Source organism: Hipposideros armiger, unplaced genomic scaffold, assembly GCF_001890085.2.
Source record: "Hipposideros armiger isolate ML-2016 unplaced genomic scaffold, ASM189008v1 scaffold_478, whole genome shotgun sequence".
Classification (NCBI taxonomy): domain Eukaryota; kingdom Metazoa; phylum Chordata; class Mammalia; order Chiroptera; family Hipposideridae; genus Hipposideros; species Hipposideros armiger.
In genome coordinates, this window is record NW_017731828.1 from 171,544 (window position 1) to 192,134 (window position 20,591).

General features: G+C 49.7%; 1 protein-coding gene across 3 annotated transcripts in view; it reads right to left on the reverse strand.

Moving 5' to 3' along the window:
* Window positions 1-11,551: 11,551 nt before the first annotated feature.
* Window positions 11,552-20,591, reverse strand: part of DENND2A (DENN domain containing 2A) — a 112,391-nt gene continuing 103,351 nt past the window's right edge. For all 3 annotated transcript variants that reach the window (XM_019666777.1, XM_019666778.1, XM_019666776.1), the window contains 5 exons: window positions 19,270-19,311; window positions 16,528-16,645; window positions 15,916-16,161; window positions 14,231-14,317; window positions 11,552-13,368 (listed from right to left, as the gene is read on the reverse strand). In XM_019666777.1, coding sequence (XP_019522322.1) covers window positions 13,337-13,368; window positions 14,231-14,317; window positions 15,916-16,161; window positions 16,528-16,645; window positions 19,270-19,311 — 525 coding nt within the window. In that variant the 3' untranslated portion in view covers window positions 11,552-13,336. The remainder of the gene's footprint in view (window positions 13,369-14,230; window positions 14,318-15,915; window positions 16,162-16,527; window positions 16,646-19,269; window positions 19,312-20,591) is intronic.

Genomic DNA, 20,591 nt, shown 5'->3' on the forward strand with positions numbered 1-20,591 from the left:
GGGGGAAGGGGAACAGACAAGTTGCTGTCCTTTTGTTCTTCAGTCTAGCTGTGGAGGACGTGGCTTCACTGGCCCAAGTTGGCACCATCATTTGTGCTCTTCCCGGGTGAGGCAGATCAGTCGCTGGCTTCTGGATGGCCGCTCACAGTGGCTGCTGGCTGATCACGCTGGCTGCTGGCTACACACAGTAGCTCATGGCAACCCACTGCAGCAGGGGCTGCAGCCTACGCTGTTGCCAGCAACTCATGGCAGCTCAGCTCCTGGCTGAGCTGTTGTTCAGCATCTTAGCTGTAGAGGGCAGTGTCACTGGCCCTCATATGTGGGATCCGAACCGGGGCCCTCTGGCATCCCAAGCCAACACGCCACTTGGCCAGCCCCCGCCTGGCTTCTTAATGACAGTGTGAAGCAAAGCAGTTGGATCAGTGCTAGCAGCCACCACCTCTGTACTTGTTGTGTGAAATAAAATAAATCTAATTGGTTTAAGCCACCAGCAGTCAGATTTCCTGTTTCTTGGAGCCAAAAGCATTTCTAAGCATGATATGACTCAAAGCTTTGCACATGTTGTTCCCTCTTTCTGGAATGCTATTCCCTGCTCTCCCCAACCTTCAGATCTCAGCTCAACTGCACTTTCTTGGGGAAGCATTGTCTAGGGTCTTGACCAAGTCCAACCCCCTCTGATCTGCTCTCACACTCCAATTCCCCATCCTTCATAGCACCTGTCATGATGGTAACATTACATGTGCTCATGTGCGATTATTTGAATGTCTTTCTTCCCCCCCATAAGCTCTTGAGAGCAGGGACTATATTTATATTTGTTCACTGTTGTACATACCTCCAGTATCCATCGCTCTCAGTATGTGCAGAATGAATTAATGAGTGAATGAACGAATGGATAGATGGATGGATGTCAAGAAGGCCCAACCCCAAGGCATGCATTCATTCCGCCTAGAACAGTGTCCTGCACATCACTGGAGCTCAATAAAAATGTCTAATGAATGAATGGATGGGGGATATAAGGTGAAAAGAGACAGGAGCTGTGCCCCAGGAGCTTAGAGCCTAAGCGGGGAAGAGACCCCAAAGCTGAGCATTTTGGGGGGAATGTGCAGTGGTGAAGGCGTCTGCAGGTTGCCATGGGACCCCTGAGAAGCAGCCTGTATGCCGGACTGGTTGGGAGTCAAGGTAGCAAAGGAGGTGCCAACATGAGTGAGCTGAGCTAGTGGCTGTACCCTTGCGGCAGATCACAGCAGCACAGGTGCCACGCTGAGGGCCAGGATGCCGGCCAGGATGGGAAGGTGGGAAGCTGGCAGCAGGTTCTTATTCACCTTTGGAGCACCAAGTCCTAGGCAGGAAGGGGCAGGGTGCAGCCCGCGGGAGGAGGGAAGAGTGGAGGCACAGCACAGGGAGGGGTCGGACTTGGGGCTGCAGGTCGTGGGGAGCCCCTGGAGGGATTGGGCAGGGGACCAGCACAGTAGGTCAGATCACATTCGAGCCATGGAAGAAAGGTAGCTCTGAGTCCCAAAGCTGCCAGCTCTGTTCTGCCATTGTTACCTACCCTTCTAGCTGGGGTGTTTCCAGGTCCCAGGCAAGGTTTCTACACAGAAGCCAGTCTGAAAAATAAATCAGCCCTGTTAGCTGAGTCGAGTAAACAGGTCCTGACCGTTCACCAGGGACTCTGGCGCCTGCCCTGCAGTCCCTCTACCCCAAGCCAGACGATGATGCCAGGTGTCTCTGAAATCCACGGGACCACCCTGACCTCCATGTTCTATGTTTTGTTGTTGTTGTTACCCCAGATACCTTTTCTACAGCTTACATCCAGGCTTTTTCAGCCCCCAGAAGCACACCACCTCTACCCACTGTTCTCAGAGCCCATTCTCTGACCACAGCCCACATCTCTTCTTTGGAGCTCTCAATCTAATAGGGGTTTGGGGCACAATTGTCTTGTGAGCCCAGGACTCCCCAAGCAAATGCCATTTGTCAAAAAAAAAAAATCTTTCTTGGTCACCAGAGCCTTCCCTAAATCAATGAAAGGCAGTGGGCTGTAAACAGAAAGCTGGTAGGTTCCAATCGATTATAATCCCGCAGTGGGGAGTGTGGTCTCAACACTGCATTTAAGATGTAAAAATGTGTGGGTGGCCCAAATGTCCATCCATCAGCTGATGAATGGATAAACCAAACACAGTGTGTACATACAATGGAATATTCAGCCTTAAAACAGAAGGAAATTCTGACACATGCTCTGACATGGATAAACCTTGAGGACACGGTGCTAAGTGACATAAGACAGTCATACAAGTGAGTGAAGGGTCGCTTGGGATGATGCGTGATACACTCATATGAGGCACCTAGAGCAGTGAAATCCACAGAGACAGAAAGTAGAATGGAGGTTGTGAATGTACTTAACACCACTAACTGCACACTTAGAAACGGCTAAGATGGTAAGTTTTATGTTATGTGTATTTTATCACAATCAAACATTTAAAAAATGTGGGTTTGGGAGCATTTGGAATCAATAAGGCACACACGGTGGAGTATCTAGCCTGTGTGAAGCCTCGCCGAGCCCATCAGGAAGGCAGATGTCACTGGGAGAGAAGACCCGTCACCAGGGAGTGCAGATGGCTACCAAATAAGGAGGTGTCTGAGCTATAAATAGCTGTGAAGACGGGCTGAGACATGCCCGACTTTAAGATCAGCTCAGCTGTGAGCTGCCTGGGAGCACAGGCACCTGCTCACTCTTTGTCTCCGTCCTCCTCAGGACCACCTGTCCTACCACAGCTCCAGCCCCTCCTTCCCTCTCACACCTGCCCGATGGCACCATCAGCCGAAGGCCCTGGGATCTGGCCCCCACCAGTCTTTTCAGCCACACTTCCTGGGTGTGGTCGCAGGTGCCCCTGGAGTCAGTTGAGCTGGGGGGTCAGAGGGGACCTCCCTTGCTATCTTGCAGATGGGGTGATGGAAGGGCGGGAGGTGAGGAGAGGTGTCCTAAGTTCCACGGTAACCTGGAGGCAGAGCTGGGAGACGATGCTGGGAGCCTCACTCTGCCACACCTCACTGCCCCCTTGGTGCCAGGGCCTCCATGGGGGGCAGGTAAGAATCTGGAGTGGGGGCTGAAATAAACCTCTTCCACTAGGTGAGGTCAAGACGTTAGCAGTGTGCCAGTGAGATGCCAATCTGCTGGGCTTGGCACATAACATGCAGGAGGAATATCTTTTTCTTTTCTGTTTTTGGTGTGTGTGTGTGTGTGTGTGTGTGTGTGTGTGTGTGTGTGTGTGTGTGTGTATAAACATAGAAACAGAAGCGTGTGTAAAACCAATGTGCACAGTCTAAACTGAAGGGGGTCAGGATACAGCACTCCCAAAATATGCCACTTGGGCATAAAGGTTATTTCGAGCTGGAGGCAATTGAGAATTAGCAGATGCAGGAATTGTTCTCCGGCTCTCCTCCACGTACCCTCCTAGATGCAGGGTTCCCCTGTGAAAGCATCCGCTTCTCCTGTATCACAAAGAGGAAGCAACTGTCAGTGGAGCTGGAGTGTCAGCGTAGAGATGAGTCTGCTCACATAGGCTTATCTTTCATGAGTTTCCCTCTTATATTTCCTTGTCACTTCCCCACAGCTTTCTTGTTCCTTGATGCCCAAACCCCCTTTCCTTTGTTAAAACTGTATATAAGCCCCTGTGTTTCTTTTTATAAAATCACATTTTAAAAATTGAGATATTAAGAACAAAAAGACAGCAACTTGTCTGTTCCCTTTCCCCGATTCCCCAACGCTGTTCCCCTCCTCCAATTCCCCAATAAAATCTTTAAAAAAAAAAACTGAGATATTACTTCATCCCTAGCTTAGGATGTCTTATATACCAATGTTCCCTTTCTATCTCTGAACCTCTCGTCTATGTGGGGTCTCTGACTCTCTCATGTATGTGAGGTTCTCATACATATGTATGTGTTAAACTTGGTTATTTTCTCTTAGTAAAAAAAAAAAAGAGATATTATTTACATACAATAACATACACATACCTTAAGTGTTGTTCAGTGAAGTTTGAACAACCATGTACACCCATTTGATGCCACCAAACCAAGAGAGGGGAGACCCCCATCACCCCTTCCTGCTCCCTTCTAGTCAATTCTCTCATTCCAACACTATAACCACTCTCTGAATCCTATTACCACAGATTAGATTTGTCCTTTTTTTGGATTTTTATATCAAAGGAACAGTACCGAGTGTATTGTTTTGTGCCTGGCCTCTTTCCCTGAACATGGTTGAGGGAGTTTCTTTATATCATTGGCTGTGGCAATAGCCCATTCTCTTCTCTTGGTAGGTAGAATTCCATTGTACGGATGTACCACAATTTGTTTACCCATTCTTTGCCCTGTACAAAATTCTTATTTTTACTATACACAAACTTATCAGTCTTTTGCCTTATAGTTTGCCCTTTTTTTGTCTTGTCAAAGAATTCCATCCCCACCTTGAGGTCAGAAAGACATTCTCCCACATTGCCTTCTAAAAGTGCTGGACTTAGCTTTTCACATTTTGATTTTTTTTTAACACTCTATTTGAATCTTTATTAAAAGGATATGCACACATCTATCACATCTATTGTTATATTCATATTCATCTATCCAACTCACCCATCTACCTGTCCACCCATCCATCCATCCATCCATCCATCAATCCATCCATTATCCATCCTCCATCCATCTTGATTTGTTTTAACAAGCAGTTAAATAGTGCTTACCAAGTTCTAACCCCTTAAAAATATGAACTAGTTTAAACCTCATGAAAGCTCTACGTGTTATTCCAATTTTATAGATGAGGAAACAGAGACATTTAGTAACTTGCTCAGAGTCCCACAACTAGTGAGCGTGGGGCCAGGGTTCAAGCTCATGCCATCTCCAGCTCGAACAGTTGACATCCTTCGTTGGATACCCGGAATTAATTTGTATGCGTTGGTCTGAGGTGAGGAACCCATTTTCTTCTTTTTCCATATGGAAAGCCACTTTCCCATGCACCAGATGGCAGTGTGATCCAGAAATGAAGCAGCTTCAGATCGAATCACTGTTCTTTCAGCATTTAAAAAAATAAATAAATCAAAAGCAGACCAAGTACATGCTCTCTCGTCCAGAACCCAGTCCTCCCCACCCTTGGCCTTGCAGAGCTTCAAGGGCAGTGGGGAGCCTCTCTCTCCCATCTTGGGCCCTGGTCTTTCCTTTCTAATACAGTGCAAAAGCACCCCAAAACCCTTTCCCATCCACATAGGGGCCAGCATAGGTTTGAATCGGGAAAAAGTGTGACGAAGCACACTTTATAGGTCTCCTTTATAGAGGACACTGTCCACTGTCGTGAGACTAGCACGACATCCCAGTGTGGGGATGGTGTCCCCCAGTCTGAGAAAGTGAGTGGACTCGGGGCCTGGGAAACAAGGGGGGGGGCAGGGTCCCGGACAGCACGTTTGAGCTGTTTCGGGTTTCAGAGACTGGAAGCAAAGCCAGGATTCTGAAGTGTGGCGGTGTCTCTGGGAAGAGGATTAATTGGGGAGATGCTGTTGGGAGTAGCGTGTACAGAACACCCGGTAATGGCCCGGGTGGTGAGTGAAGGGTCGCTTGGGATGACGCTGTCAACTCTTGCCGTGGAAATAAGCTTCTCTAACAAGTAGAGTCCTTAACAGGTAGGATTATCAGCACCCATTCGTGGTAGGTAGGCTATCAGTCACAGGGATTGCTGCAAGAGTACCCCAAACCCCAGGCCTCAGAGCCAGGCACCAAGAAGGGGGCTTTCTCTCCCCTGATGTTGGGGCCTGGGTACTGCTTTTACCGTTGGCAGCCTGTTCGGTTCTGTAACCTCGGGCAGCTACAGGCTCAGCTGATCCCGTGCACCAAGCTTTACTTCCCCTTGTCCCCCAATGGCTGGTTTCGTCTTTCATTTTTAATTGAAATGCAATTCACGCACCATAAAGTTCACCCTTTTAAAGGGTACAGTTCATTTTTAGTGTGGTCTCAACGTTGTGCCACCATCACCACTATGTCATTCCAGAACACTGTCATCCCTTCAAAAAGATCTCACCTTGTTTCATTGCTGTGGGCGGCAGCTTGGCCGATGCCTGGGGTGGAGGAACAGGGGTTTCGGGCACTCATTCCCTTTTCCACAGTGAAGAGGTTTCAGTGTTCCTCTGAAGACTAAGGTCAAGTTGTGTTGCCTCAGACCTTAGAGGGTTTGGGTGTGAGGGCACCTGCGGGGGTCAGGAGGTAGAGTCAGGGAGGTGGGTGGCAATCAAGGGATAATATTCAGGACAGGCCCCACCCCAGTGATCTCTCTCCCTAACCACCAGTCTCAGCTCTGCAAGCTATGGACAAAAAAGGGGTGCTATAATAAATCATAAATTCCTCACTGAGAGGATCATGGTGGGGAGTCACACCCCGGGCCTATAGCTTCTTTAGTGAGAGGTTTGAGGCCAGTCCTGTCCATTGTTCTTAGGCATCTAGGTTAACACGCCTTTGAGATGCCAGAAGTTCATACCCCTCAAAGGCGTAACCACCCTCAAGAGGGCCCATAACCTAACCCAATCCCCACCTTGCTTTCTCCCACCCTCCTGTAATCTTTCCTCCTTAATTTCAAATGCAGAAAAGAAACTGTGAAGCTTTGTCCAAAGCATTTGAGATTTTGCTTCCCTGCATATGTCATCAGTTTGGCTCAAATAAGCTCTTATAAAAATTATCTGCAGGTTTGGACATTTCTTCCATTGACAAAGCCACACTCTTGGGGTTATACAGTTCAAGAGCCAGCAGCTGCAACAGAAATGCCTTGTAGGGGGTCATGCAAACTGTTAGTACCACAAGTAGCTTATCTAAGGAGCTCTGCGGGAAGGGAAGAATGAGTTCTGGGGGAGAGGGAAAGAGGTGAGGCTGGCCTGTCAGGAGCTGGTTAAAGGAAGGTGAGGAGAGAGGAAGACCAGGGTTTAGCACACTGCTTTGTCCTAAGCTCCATTTGTCATTCCTACACCTTGGAGGAAGGGCATTGAAGAATTCCTTCACAATTTTCTGGACCAGACCTGGAGTCATAAGGTATCAAAGTTTCGGAGGAATATATGTAACTTTAGTATGTAGACTTATCACGAGTTACTTTTAGGATGGATACCTGTGGAGTGGAAGGAAACAACTGCGTAGAGGAAGAAGTTGGCATTTATCCTATAGAAATATATGTGTGTGGGTGGCCGGATGGCTCAGTTGGTAAGAGTGCGAGATCTGAGCAGCAGGACTACCAGTTCGGATCCCACATGGGCCAGTGAGCTGCACCCTCTATAGATAAGATTGTGAACAACAGCTCGACCTGGAGCTGGGCTGCCGTGAGTCGCCGTGAGGGGCCCGTGAGGGGCCGGCCAACTGACAGGGACCAATCTGCCTCAGCCGGGTAGAGCGCAATGATCATAATACCAACATGGGCCAGTTGGTATTATAACATGAAGCGGCGTCCTCCACTACTAGACTGAGAACAACGGCTCGAAGGTGGGGGGGTGGAAGGGGGAAGGGGGAGGAAAGAAATGTGCGTGGATGTGTAATATAAACACATTATAACATTATTGCTGTGGGGTGTGGGTGTGGGGGAGGTGGGAGGTAGAAGGTGTCCATAACAAAATGTATCATTTAAACTCTTTTTAAGTGTATGGTTTGGTGGCATTATGCGCATTCCCATTGTTGTGTAACCATCACTATTTTTTGTTTTTTGTAGAGCAATATTTTGACATGGCTACAAAGTGCAGGATGGTGATGGTACAGCTTGGGGTAGCATGGCCCTTACCCCCACTTGCTGCCCCTGAGGGCAAAGGTCCCCATCTCGAGATATGGGGCAGCTTCTGGCTTTTCTCTGTTCCCTGGCCCCATCTCCTCATAGCAGGGTCTTGACTAGCCTCAAGGGGCCACCTGACCCGCCAGGACCTGGGACATGGCGCTGATGGACCCCACGCTGCTGGGAAGGACAATGACCCCATCACTCTGTGCGTCACCCTGGTGGCTGACCCTGGCTTGGGCACAGGGCTGCTGTGCCACCCAGTTCGTGCCCAGAAGTTCTACCAGGTCAGATACACCAAGGCAGGGAGGGGAGGAGCAAAGCAGCTTCTGCCAGAGAACTGAGCTAAACTCCAGGTACGGGGGCTCAGGACTTGGTCTGCTGCTTGGGGAGCTGTCTGCTGGCCAGTCCCTGCCAGCTGGTCTCCTGCTTGTCAGGTCCTGCTGCCACCCAGAGCCCCACTGGATAAGCCCTTTCACACCTGTCCAGAGACCTGATGAGAGAGTAAAGGGCGGGACCGCACGAATCTGGACTTCTTTGCCAGAAAAACAACTCGGTCCACATTCCGCCCAAGCAATTAGCTCTATTGTAGGAAGGACAACCTGTTGTGAGGTTTGGTTGCAGGGTTTAAGCTGTGTGCTCTCAGGGTTATGGTTGGGGTGGGGAGAAGTGATAGCTCTAGGCAGGGGAGAGTTAAGAGGGGCAGGTAAGGAGCCCAGGGCCCATCAAAAGTGAGGCTGTCTGCTCTCTGGACTGGTGCAGGGAAAGCTGGCGCCAGCCCTCTGTGGCTGGGGCCAAAAAGAAGCTAGAGGTTGGCAGCTGAACCCCACCCAAGAGCTGGGTGAGGGCAAGGTGTGGTCACTGGACAAGCCTGGGAGTGAAGTTAATTGGCCTTGACAGGTGCCATCTCACCTGCCTTGTGCTTTTCTTGCTAACCTTTGCACAGGCCAGGATTTCTCCTTCCTCCTGCCTGTTTCAGCCCTTCCCATCCCACCCAAGCTCAAACTCCCCAGGAAGTCTGAGCGGAGCCTGCCAGCCTGGCCCTCCTCTGAGTTCACCCCCACAGCAGTCTCTTCTCTGGATTTTTTGGGACCTAACCTGTACTGCCTTGGGTTTGCTTTCAAGCCTATGCAAGGTACCTGGAATAATGGGACCTTTGTTTAAAACACCAAAACAAGACTGAATTCATCAGGTTTGATCTGCTCAAACGAGTGTGGCCTCTCTGTGGCCCCCTTGCAAGCTTATACCCAATTCATTGATTCATTAATGGTTTTATTCTTCAGAACACTGTAGAGGCTCTTGGGTAATACTGAACTCAGGACATACGTGCAGGCCCTAACGTTACTTGGCCCTAACGTTACTTCCTGTCAGTGAAACTGAAGGGAGAATTTGCACCTAAGAGAGGAAGTAGGTCAGTTACCTGGAGAAGTGAGTCACTTAAGACAGAGTCCTATAGGTGGAGACATTTGGGGAAGTTCCAGCCAACGGAGGGTTCTAGGCCTTAGCCCCATGTTGGTGAAGGTGGACCCCAGGAACGTGCTTTCGAACTAATATTCCAGGTGAACCTGATGTAGGTGGTGGCAATCAGCCCCGAGAAACACGGGGCCCTTTCTGAGAGGTATGGCTGGCAGGTGATGGGTATAGCTGAAAGAAGGGGTGCTGCCCCTCGTACCTGCGGGTGGGAGTGTAAAATGGTACAGCCACTGTGGAAAGATTGTGATGGTTCCTCAAAATCCCAGATGTAGAAATTATCATATGAACCAGCAATTCCTCACCTCGGTATGTATATACTCAAAGACATTGAAAACAGGTATCCAAATACACACATTTGTAGGAGCACTGGTCACCACAGCCTAAAGGTGGAACTAACCTGAATGGCCTTTGCTGATGAGTGGATAACAAAACATGATCTCCCCATACAACGGATTATCAATCAGCCATAAAAGGGAATGAAGTATTGATACACCTACAATGTCCATGAACCTTGAAAACGCTGTGCCGAGGAAAAAACATACTGTGATTCCATTTATATGAAATACCCAAAATAGGTAAACCCAGAGATAGCAAACAGGTTGGGGGTTGCCAGGGGCTGGGGTGGAGGGACGGAATGGGAGTAACTTCATGGTGGGTTATGGGATTTCCTTTGGGGTGATGAAAATGTTTTTAGTATTTGCACAGCATTGAGAGTATACTAAATGCCACTGAATTGTTCGCTTTCAAATGTACTTTTCATGTTACGTGAATTTCACCCCAATAAAAAAAAATGGGGCAGTGGGAGGTGCCAAGGATCAAGGAGCCAGCAGGGTTATCCAGCACGACCCAGGAAACAGACCCTCTGTGAGACAGGGAGGTCCGTCCCTCCCCACCCCCCCAAACTCCCTTCGCCCCCACCAGGGAGATGTCCCTCCATACTCTCCAGTTCCCTTTGCTCTGACTTCATACTCACGAAGCCACCTTCTGATTATTAACGCACCCTGCTAGGTAGGTGCTCGGTGCTGAAACAAAGTACCTGAGATGCTGGGAATGGCTGCCAGTCAGTAGACAGGTGGACTCCCCTTGACCAAGTATTCCTTTGGCTCTGTGGGGTCTGCATCTCTCTCTCATGAGTCTGCTGCCTGCGATATAGTACCACTCTCAGTCCTGTCGTGGGAATTGTGTCTTTGGTTGGCAAACGTTTAGTAAGAGCCTACTGTGTGCCAGGCGCTGGTTTTAGGCTCTGGGAATTCAGCAGTGAACATGATGGACGCAGTCCCTCATGGAGTTTCCATCCTAGTGACCAAATGACACACGTGAAAAACTCAACAATAGCGATGGGCAAAAAGAAACGCTCAATAAACGGCAGCTGGTACCGTTATCCTTAGTCTGAGCGGTAAGAGGTTTTTGTGATAACTTCTAAGGATTCATTCTTCCTCTTCCCAGCCGTGAAGGCTGCCTCCTCCCTCATATTTGCTACCTGCGGCCTCTTCCCAAGACATGCCCGCCTCCCCTGCTCCCATCCGCCCCTTCCCTTGCCCACCAGTGTCTCCAATCATCAATAGCAATCAAATCCACCCGACATTCCTGTTCCAACTATTTTTTCGTGACCACGTGCTTCACTGTGAATTGACACATGAGAATGAACGCTTTTAAACACGTACACATCCTTCAGGGAGAAAGTATGTTTTGATTGGAATTTGATTTGACTGGGTTCCTGGACGGACGGTTGCTGTGAGGTAACGCGAAGGCTGAGTGGCGGCGGCCTGGGCTGGCACACGCAGGCGTCACCGCCATGCTTTGTTTCTCAATCCAGATGGCATCACCCACCCAGCATCTGCCTAGACTGTGGGCAGGCAGGAATCGCAGCTGACTTTTCTCTCTTGCCTCTGACCAGCCCCAGCCTACTTCACCACTGTGCAAGTTGTAGACAATTGGATAGCTGATTTAGTTTAAACATCCGCAGAGATGGGAGGGATGTTGGGAAGGCAGTAGGAGGGGCTGCCAGGGTCCCATGAGGCACTGCTTCTTGACCTGGGTGCTGGTTGCCTGGACGTGGTCATTTGTGAAGGTTTGTCAGCTTATAGTCTCCAAGATCTGAGCACTTTGCTGCAAGTATATTTTACTTCAAGCAAAAATGTAAAATGAAATTGGTCAAATGTGCTAAGATACTTGTACAAAGAGGTTTTTCTCAATGCTCTTTATGACATTAAAAATAAAGTATCCTGCATCAGACCAGAGGCTCGGTCGGTAAGATAACTTTCAGTATATCTACAAAATAGAATATCACACAATCACTAGACATATTAATAAAGACGTATATTTATTCACTTGGAGGTGTTAAGTAAACAATATAATATGAAATAAGTTAGAAAAGAAAGTATATTCCAAAATATTAGAAGTGATCACCTCTGGGCAGAATATTGGCATTAATAAAATTAGCTAATCTGAGGAGCTTGTTAGGCACAAATTCCTGAACCCCCACACTCAGAGATTCCCATTAGGTCTTCCCCCAAACCCCCAGACACATGCCTACCCAGGTTAACTGTTAGGCACAGCCTGGCTACTACCATTTTGGGGGCCTCGGGCCTCTCCGAGATTCTGATATAAACTATGCATCCTCTCCCCTGAGAAATGGATGGACACACCAAATCTTGGATACATTGGGGGAGAGATGGTCCATGAGTCCAGGGAAGAAGCCCTAATGTGCAATGAGAGGTCAACCTCCTCAGTTTTTTCTGGTTCTTTTTTTTTTTTCCCCATCAGAAGACCCTTTTCTCCCAACTCCCTAATGGGTAAGAGCCTCTGCCAGGCAGCACAGGCCCCTGGGCCACTGCCATGATCAGAGCACACGGCTTTTGTGTTTTTGTTGGGGTTGCTGGTATCTGGAGGGGGTAAGCAGCGGTGGGTGGGCCTCAGTGGTGGCCCCGGGTTCTGCTTGGAGAGCTTGCTTGTGCTGCTGCTCACTGTTCTCTCCCTGCCTCCCACTGGCTTCCCTGCAGGACAGCACTCAGCACTCTGCCTTCTGCACCTCTCTGCTCTGATGCACGGGCGGCAAGCTGCCTGCCCTGAGGGCTGCGCAAGTCCAATGAAGTGCCCCCAGACTTCGATGGCCCCTCTTGTTAACACCAGTAACGGTAGTCCCTCCATTTATCCATGTGCCGATTTGGTTACGCTGATCTGGGCCCCTAGAGTGAGATGGGAACGTTTTATGAGTATAAACGGGAATAGGGTAAAAGCCGTGGCTTATATATGTTTTCAGATGGGCTCTGTGATATTTCATGATCGTGAACTTTAGGAACCTAAGAACAATTACTAACAGATCTGACGATTTCCTCTTTTTGTGTGTACCTCAAAAGTCACGGATGGCTCAGGCAGTGGACGTTTCTATGGCTTCTAAGAGAAAAGAGGCAAGTCCAGAAGTCAGGTCCATTGGGAGAGCAGTCGGTGGTGTGACAATGGCCTCGGCCACCAGGTGGCATCACTGGCCACTCTGGAAGCGCAGCTCACCCCAGGGAGCCAAATCCTTGGAACCAATCCTTTCCCCAGGGGACTCAGGCCCTGAAATCTGAGCTTCTGAGGTGCCACCACAGCCCTCCTCCCTGACGCCCGCATTTGTCCCCAGCTGCGCCCAGAGGAGCAAGCGCCTCGGTGCTAAGTCCCTGACCGCTGCTGCTTTCCATCGCTTCCTCTCCTCTTGGCTGCCGGGTAGGACAGGCCAAGGAAAGATGACAAGTTTTCTTAGACCTGGCATAACAAAAAGAAAACCCAAACACTTTTCCTTTGTTTAATACCTAAGCTTTAAAAAACCAAAACTCCAGAAATCAACAACCCACATAATCCGTCTGAATGTCACTGACAGGCCTGGCCTCAGGTCCCCTCCAGTGCTGTTCTGAAGACATGGCACCTATCTGGCAGCTCTGGGATCCGGAGCCTGGGGACAACCCAGCAGTGGCTGGAAACCATCCTGGCCTTTCCCCAGCACCTGTGACAACCGAGGACCCAATGTTTCAGAAAGGCCATCAGGACCGATTTTAAGACACGGTGGTTGCTCCAGGAGAAAGTTGTCCTTTGAGGCTGGGCGGAGCGTTATTTCTTGTGGAGGAACTTCATTTTATTGCCTAAAAAAGAGAAAAACGAGAACGTTGCACCAGGCAGACAAGGGGGGTTAGGTTGTACCCTTTTCACCCTAGTTGCAGTGTGGACAGCTGTGACCTCCCACACCACCCCCGGGGCCTCACCCCTGTGCCCTCAGGGATGTCCCCAATAAAAAGGGACCTTCCTCAAACGTGGGGAGTTTTGAAAGGAAGACTGTCAGTGCCGGTAGACCCTGCTTCTGAAACGGTGACAGAGGAAGTGCCGCATGTAACGTGTCCCCGGGGGTGAAGCCGAGGAGGAAACTCCCCGCGGCACCGAGGGTAGGAGGGCCCGTCCCGAATGGCCATCGGTCCATCCCGCGTGAGCGACAAGCAGGCCTCTCTGCAGGTCCTCGTGTGTTCTTCACGGCCACAGCTCTCCCTCCCTGGGGCCTGCTCCCCCCTTCCTCTTTTTCGATTTCTTCTTCTTCATCCTCCCTTTTCTGGTAAGAGTCTTTTTACTGATTAAACTGTAGTCCTTATCACTCTTACATTTCCACTTTTCAGGGGGCATTTGGGGGCTGGCCAGACACCCTTACTGCCAGACACCCTTCTCTGGCACCATGCGCCAGGCGTCCTAAGCTCAATTCCCCAGGAGCTTTGGAAGCGTGGGGGATAAGAGTGTAGCGGGGCAGCCCAGGGGCCCAGGAAGGCCGGGAGGGGGGCATTTGTGCCCTTTTTTGTGCTTTGGGGTCAGATTAGAACAGCAGATTAAAATGCCAGGTTAGCCTGCCCAGCAGAGGCTGCAGAGCGCTGCATTATTCAGGACCAGGCTCCAGTGGCGGCAGCTGGCCGAGACCCCATGGGCCAGAGACTGGTGATGGGGACCGGGACCCCTGGGCCTTACCTAGTCCCTTCAGGAACTTGTTGACACCACTGTGTTCTCCACTGGGGAGTGTTTCCAGGTACTCCTGGGCTCGGACCTCGAACAGACCTGTTGACAAGAGAAATCGTAGCCACTTTAGTCCTTCGCTCTGCACTTTAAAACACATCATTTCCTCGCTGCCATAGAAAAGAGAAGTCGTACTTCTGAGACCAGCTGCTCCTATAAACACGCTCTGAATCATAAGGTTTATAAGAGTTTTTATAACCCTTATAATTGCCCAACCTTGTGCAATAACTGTCTTTAGAAAGCTGTAAACCCAGCTCCTACAGGAAATCCTATTTTTATTTAACAAACACCTTCCAAGCATCTACACGGTGCCAGCCATGTGGCTTTAGAGATGAACCAGACCGTCCTGACTCCCAGGAGCTCCTGGCGTTGCCCATGAGAGGGACTCCGTCACGTGGTGGAGCTTCCTGGGAATCTGCTTGCCATCTGTGAGCCCAGGAAGTCTGGGCAGCCATCTCGTAGGTGCCTTCAGCTGTCACCTCGGGGTCTGAGCCTCAGGCACTGTGTCTTCAGCTCTCACTGGTCTTCCATGGACAGCTCCTTCCTCGCGAGCTACTTTGAAGATTTTATGTCTCGACCTCTCTATCAAATAGTGATCTGTAAACAGATATTTATGTGTACCCGGCAGGTCTTCTAGTTAAAAGGATCCTTCCATCGGGTGTTGTGTGACTCGCACTCTCTATCGGTTTTCGTTTGTCTCTTCAGGTACCACTCACCAGAAATGCCTGAGGTGTGGCCAGCCTCTGCTTTGACTTTGCAAAGAGCTCTGGGAATGGTTTGGTGCTCTGTGATCCCAGCGCCAGAGGGCGCCAAGGCCTGGCGCCAGCTGCTCCCTGGGGACCCTCCTTGGTCGCTATGTGGCACTCCTCGTTGGTAAGCGTCTCTCCCCTACTCAGGTCTAACTCCCGTCTGTGACAGCCCTTACCAACATGACTAGTTTTTAGATTCCCAAAAGGGCTTAACATGATGTTAACATGATGATGTAAGAAAGAGTCGGGAACGACTTCATCCTTTTTTCTCACACCTCCCCCTCCTCCATCCTTGGAAGCGGGATGGAACCCAGCAGACAGGCGGAAGGTTGGAGACAAAGGAACTCCAAGGAGAGCGGGGAGGGGAATGGATGACCCACAAGCTCCCAGGTTGAGGAGAGCCGTCGCTGTCCTATCTCCCCTGTGCCTGCCTGCTCACGCAAAGCAGGGGGCACAGGGCCATTCTCTCTTCCTCTGTCTCATCCCAGCCGGCTCCTGCCTGCTAGTCCCACCACAGTAGAGAGAAGCAGGACGGGACGGCAGAAGGGATGAGAGGGGTCCTGAGGAACAGAAGAAGGGCCACAGCGAGGAAGGAGAGGGCGTCCACGAGTCTCATCAAGTGGGAAAGAATGGCACAAAAGGAGAGCTTGCCAGCGGAGTCTGGAGTGTGCTTCTGGGATAGGCTGGCAGAGGGGAAAGAGACGGCCTGAGCAGACAGGTGTCAGGGGCGGTTTTCAGCAGCTCAGAGGTACAAGAATGAATGTTTTCCAGAGGTGGACGCCCGGCTGCCCCTGCCTGTGCCCGTCCTGTGACTGTTGTCCCTGGTCATCAGCCACTGGGGTCTGGGCACCTGTAGGTCTCTCAGCCCCCACATGGAAGGCGCCCCCTAACCTTTGGCATCCTGCCGGCGCAGCTCCCGCTCCTGGATGAAGCCCCGAAACATCTGGGTCTCCATGAAAACCTCCAGGAAGCGGCGGAGGCTCTTGGAGGAGACGGCTTTGCGAAAGGCCTCTCGCTGCAGGGTCCTCTCCTCGCGCTCGCCTGCCGTCAGGAACAAGGAGTAGTGGCCCACGATCTCCACGAAGAAGCGGACAAAGGCTTCAGACACCACCTCGTTCAAGGGGCTGGACTCGGGGCCTGAGCAAGGGGGGCCGGGAGGATGGGTGAGGGCAGAGCCTCTGAGACAAGTGGATTAGTCATACAAGTAAGTGCTAGCTCTCTAGGTGGTAAGTTGTAATGATCCACACAAAGGTGACACAACGTTATTAAATCATTTCTCCTCACCCCCACCCCTTTATATAGATATTTTAGGGCCAAAATGGGGGAGGTGGGAAAAATTTTTCCCCGAGTTCACTATTAAAATGAGATCAAGATAAATGGCCTCCCTTGCCCGCCTTCCTACTTAACCCAACGTCAAGTGGAATGGGTGGCCATTGTCCCCTGGCTGCCTGACTCTAACCACAGAAGAGGGAGACGCAGTCTGGGAGGGGGCTGAGCACTCACTATGCTTGCAGTCGGGGGGCCCTTCATCCTGGTCACTGGCCAGGTCATTCCTCTGCTCCAGGATGTGTTCCAGGGCTACTTGAAGCTTCCGGGGCAGAATGGAATCCTCATCATCCATCTGCAAAGCAGAACAAACAGGCAGGCCGTTGCGCTGGTGCTTCTGGCCAGCAGGACACCCTGGACACAGGGCAGGCCTGGCACAATTCTCAGGTTAATGGGACGAGCACGACTTAAGAGTCAGAGGTCTGAGGTGTGACTGTTTGTTCCAATCTTTATGAGTTGTGTGAGCCTCAGTTTCCCCTTTTGTAAAATGGGTTTCTAATCAATATTTACCTCACTGTGAAGACTACATGCAATACACAAGACAGTGATGAAAGAAACTGAAGACACAAATAAATAAAAAGACATCCCAGGGGTGGCCAGTTGGCTCAGCTGGTTAGAGCGCAGTGCTCACAACATCAAGGTTGCTGGTTCGATCCCCAAATGGGCCACTGAGATGAGCCCTCCACAACTAGACTGAAACAACTACTTGACTGGGAGCTGATGGGTCCTGGAAAAACACACTGTTTCCCAATTAAAACAAAAAAACAAAAAAAACAAGACCTCCTGTGTTCATGGATTGGAAGAATTAATACTGTTAAAATGTCCATAGCCCCTAAAGTGAGCTACAGAGTCAACCCAATCCCTATCAAAATTCCAATGGCCTTTTTCACAGAAATAGAAAAAACCAATCCAAAAATTCATATGGAACTAACAAAAGACCCTGAATAGCCAAAGCAATCCCGAGAAAGAAGAACAAAGTTGGAAGCATCACGATTGCTGATTGAAACTTAATTACAAACCTATAGTATTCAAAACAGTATGTTATTGGCAGAAAAACGGACATATAAATCAATGAAACAGGATTTATTCAGAAGTAAATCCACACATATATGGTCAACTAATAGTTCATAAGGGAGCCAAGAATATTCAATGGGGAAAACGTAGTTTCTTTAATAACTGGACCCCTATCGTACACTACTCACAAAAATTAACTTGAAATGGATGAAGGCTTAAATGTAAGACCAGAAGCCGTAAAACTGCTAGACAAAAGCATAGGGAAAAAGCTCTTTGACATTGGTTTTGGCAATGATTTTTTTTGATATGATGCCAAAAGCTCAAGTATCAGAAGCAAAAATAAACAAGTGGGACTACGTCAAACTAAAAAGCTCTGCACAATCAGCAAAAGAAACAATCAGCAAAATGAAAAGGCAACCTATGGAATGAGAGAAAATACTTGCAAACCATCTATCTAATAAGGGGTTAATAACCATATTATATATGGAACTCAATAGCAAAACAACAACAATAGCAACAACAACAAAAGAACCCCAATCTGATTAAAAACTGGGCAAAGGACTGGAATAGACATTTTCCCAAAGACATCCAAGTGGCCAACAGGTACATGAAAAGATGCTCAATATCACTAATCATCAGGAAAATGCAAATCAAAATCACAACGACATATCATTTGTCACCTGTTAAAATGGCTATTATCAAAAAGACAAGAGATAACAAGTGTTGGTGAGGATGTGGAGAAAAGGGAACCCTTGGGCACTGTTGGTGGGATTGTAAATTGGTGCAGCCAAGAAAACAGTATGGACGTTCCTCAAAAAATTAAAAATTGAACTACAAAACCTTTCTGTAATGATACTTTACAAGGTCTGATAGGAGTTAGGTCTCTCTGGACAATGACAGTAAGAAAACAATTGTGTATTACTTTTCCAAATATTGAAAGTAGTTTATGAACATTATAGAAAATACATGAACATATTAAAATAATTTAAAATCACTCATAACCTGTCTCCCTTTCAGTCTCCCACCCCAAGACACCAACATGAATGTTTTGGTGAGTTTTTCCTTTCGATCTTTTTTTTTGAGGCATAATATATATATGTGTATTCTTTTTTTTTCCTCCTCTTTTTCTCTCCTTTAAAAAAAAAAACAAGATCAGGGCTGGCCGAGTGGCGCGTTGGTTAGGAGTTGGCTTGGGGCACCAGCTCTGAGCAGCAGGGCCCCGGTTAGGATCCCACATGAGGGACAGTGACGCTGTGCCCTCTACAGCTAAGATGGTGAACAACAGCTCGACCTGGAGCTGGGATGCCATGAGTCACCGGTGACGGCATAGGCTGCAGTGGAGTTGCAGTGAGCTGCTGTAAGCTACCATGAGTGACTGGCAGCTGGCATGAGCAGCCGGCAGCCGGTGTGAGCTACCAAGAGCTGCCGTGAGTGGCTGTCCAATGGCTGGCGAGCGACTGCCTCAGCCGGGAAAAGCACAATAATAATACCAACATGGGCCAGTGAAGCGACGTCTTCCACAACTAGACTGAAGAACAAAAGGACAGCAACTTGTCTGCTCCCCTTCCCTGGTTCCCCAATAAAATCTTAAAATAAAATAAAATAAAATAAAAGCATGTTGAAAAAGGCAAGCGTCTATAGTTGTAACCTATCCAAAGATTCTAATTGTTAGAAAACCATTTTGTGACAGGACATGCGGGGAGCGATCCTTTGCCAAACCCGGCTTCTTTGGCCCCAGCCTTCTGCCTTCTTCAGACCAGCCCTGGCCTGGGACGGGCCAACCCTGTCAGCCTGTTCGGCAGTCCCAGGCTCACCGAGGGGCCTTTCCTGAGCCGGGACGCCGAGCCCCACACTCCAGAGGTGAAAGCGGAGAGAGCAGCGGGTTGGGGCCGCCTTCTCACTCACCTGTCTGAGGAACCGACTGTTGACCAGGTCGACCACCAGGACCTGCAAGAAGAGGAAAACGGGCTGTTACTGTCACCAGGGTTTCCAGGACATAGTGACAGGCTCTTTGCCGCCTTCTTTCTTGGCACCCAGAGAGGCAGCTGGGGTGGGGGTGGAGTGGGCCATTTGTGGTTTCCTGATGTTGCCACTGTAGCCACAGCTGATGAAATGGGGAGGTGGGGGGCGAGGGCTTTCCTGAATTGCATGCTTTCAACACTGAAACCGCAGGCTGGAACAGAAGCGTGCCACAGGCTGGACTCCGTGCCCTGTCCCCAGACGGGCTGACGCAGAGCCTCTCAGACTGGGTTTTCAGAGCATGGGTTACTGAGGTGGGCGAAAGAGGCGAGAGGCCTTCCTTGTTCCTGTTGCACTTGACTCTGCCGCTCCCTCCCAGATACCCACTTGTCATGTCTCTTAATGGGACAGGAAGGGAGAAACCCAGAGGAGTGGATCCAACTGGAGAGTAAATCCCACTGCAGGTGCTAGGCTTCCATTAGTCAAGACTTTGGGGACCAAACACCTTCCCTGTCCCTCCTCAGAGCGGAGCTGAGACCCAGGGCGAGAACCAGGCTGAGGCAAGTGAGGTGCCTAGGGTGCAAAACTTAAAGGGGCGCTCACTCGCAGGGCAGCGCTTTTGCCTGCAGGACCCTGAGGGGGAGACCCTCACTCAGGCCTCAGTGTAGGGAGAGCAGGGGCCCTGGAAGGCCACCATGCTTCCACCAAGAGCTGGAACGGTGGACTCTGACACGCCGCAGAGAGCCTGCCTGGAAGCTGAGGGCACTGGCTCCCTCCCCCTCACACACACTCTGAGTGAACTGAGCCATTTTAGGGACCCCAGGGTAACCAGACGAGCTCCTTGCAATTCCCAAACCCGCACCTGAAGACCTGGGGGACTTTAGGACTATCTGGGCAGTTAGAGGCCCCGCATCTGGGGACCCAGGTTAATTTCAGGGCCAGGTGTTCTCCCAGGGGATCAGGAGCGAGTGGCGTCCTTTAGTCCCTACGGTTCCCTCTGTGACTGCTGGAAGTGCTCAGTGCCTGGGGCCAGACTATTTAGAAGAAGGGGCTAGGGCTAAATAACCCCAGAAACACCAGGTATGGCTTTTCCCACTTGGAGGTAAACCTGAAAACCCAGAACCTGACCATTGAAACCATTTCGGTTGTTGCCTTTTTAACTGATACGAAAAAGGACCTATCTGTAGGAGCACAGTCATTGTGAACTTTATCAGTCCAAACAAAAACTCCAATCATCATGAGCTTTCATGTGCTTTCTGCCCTGTGTT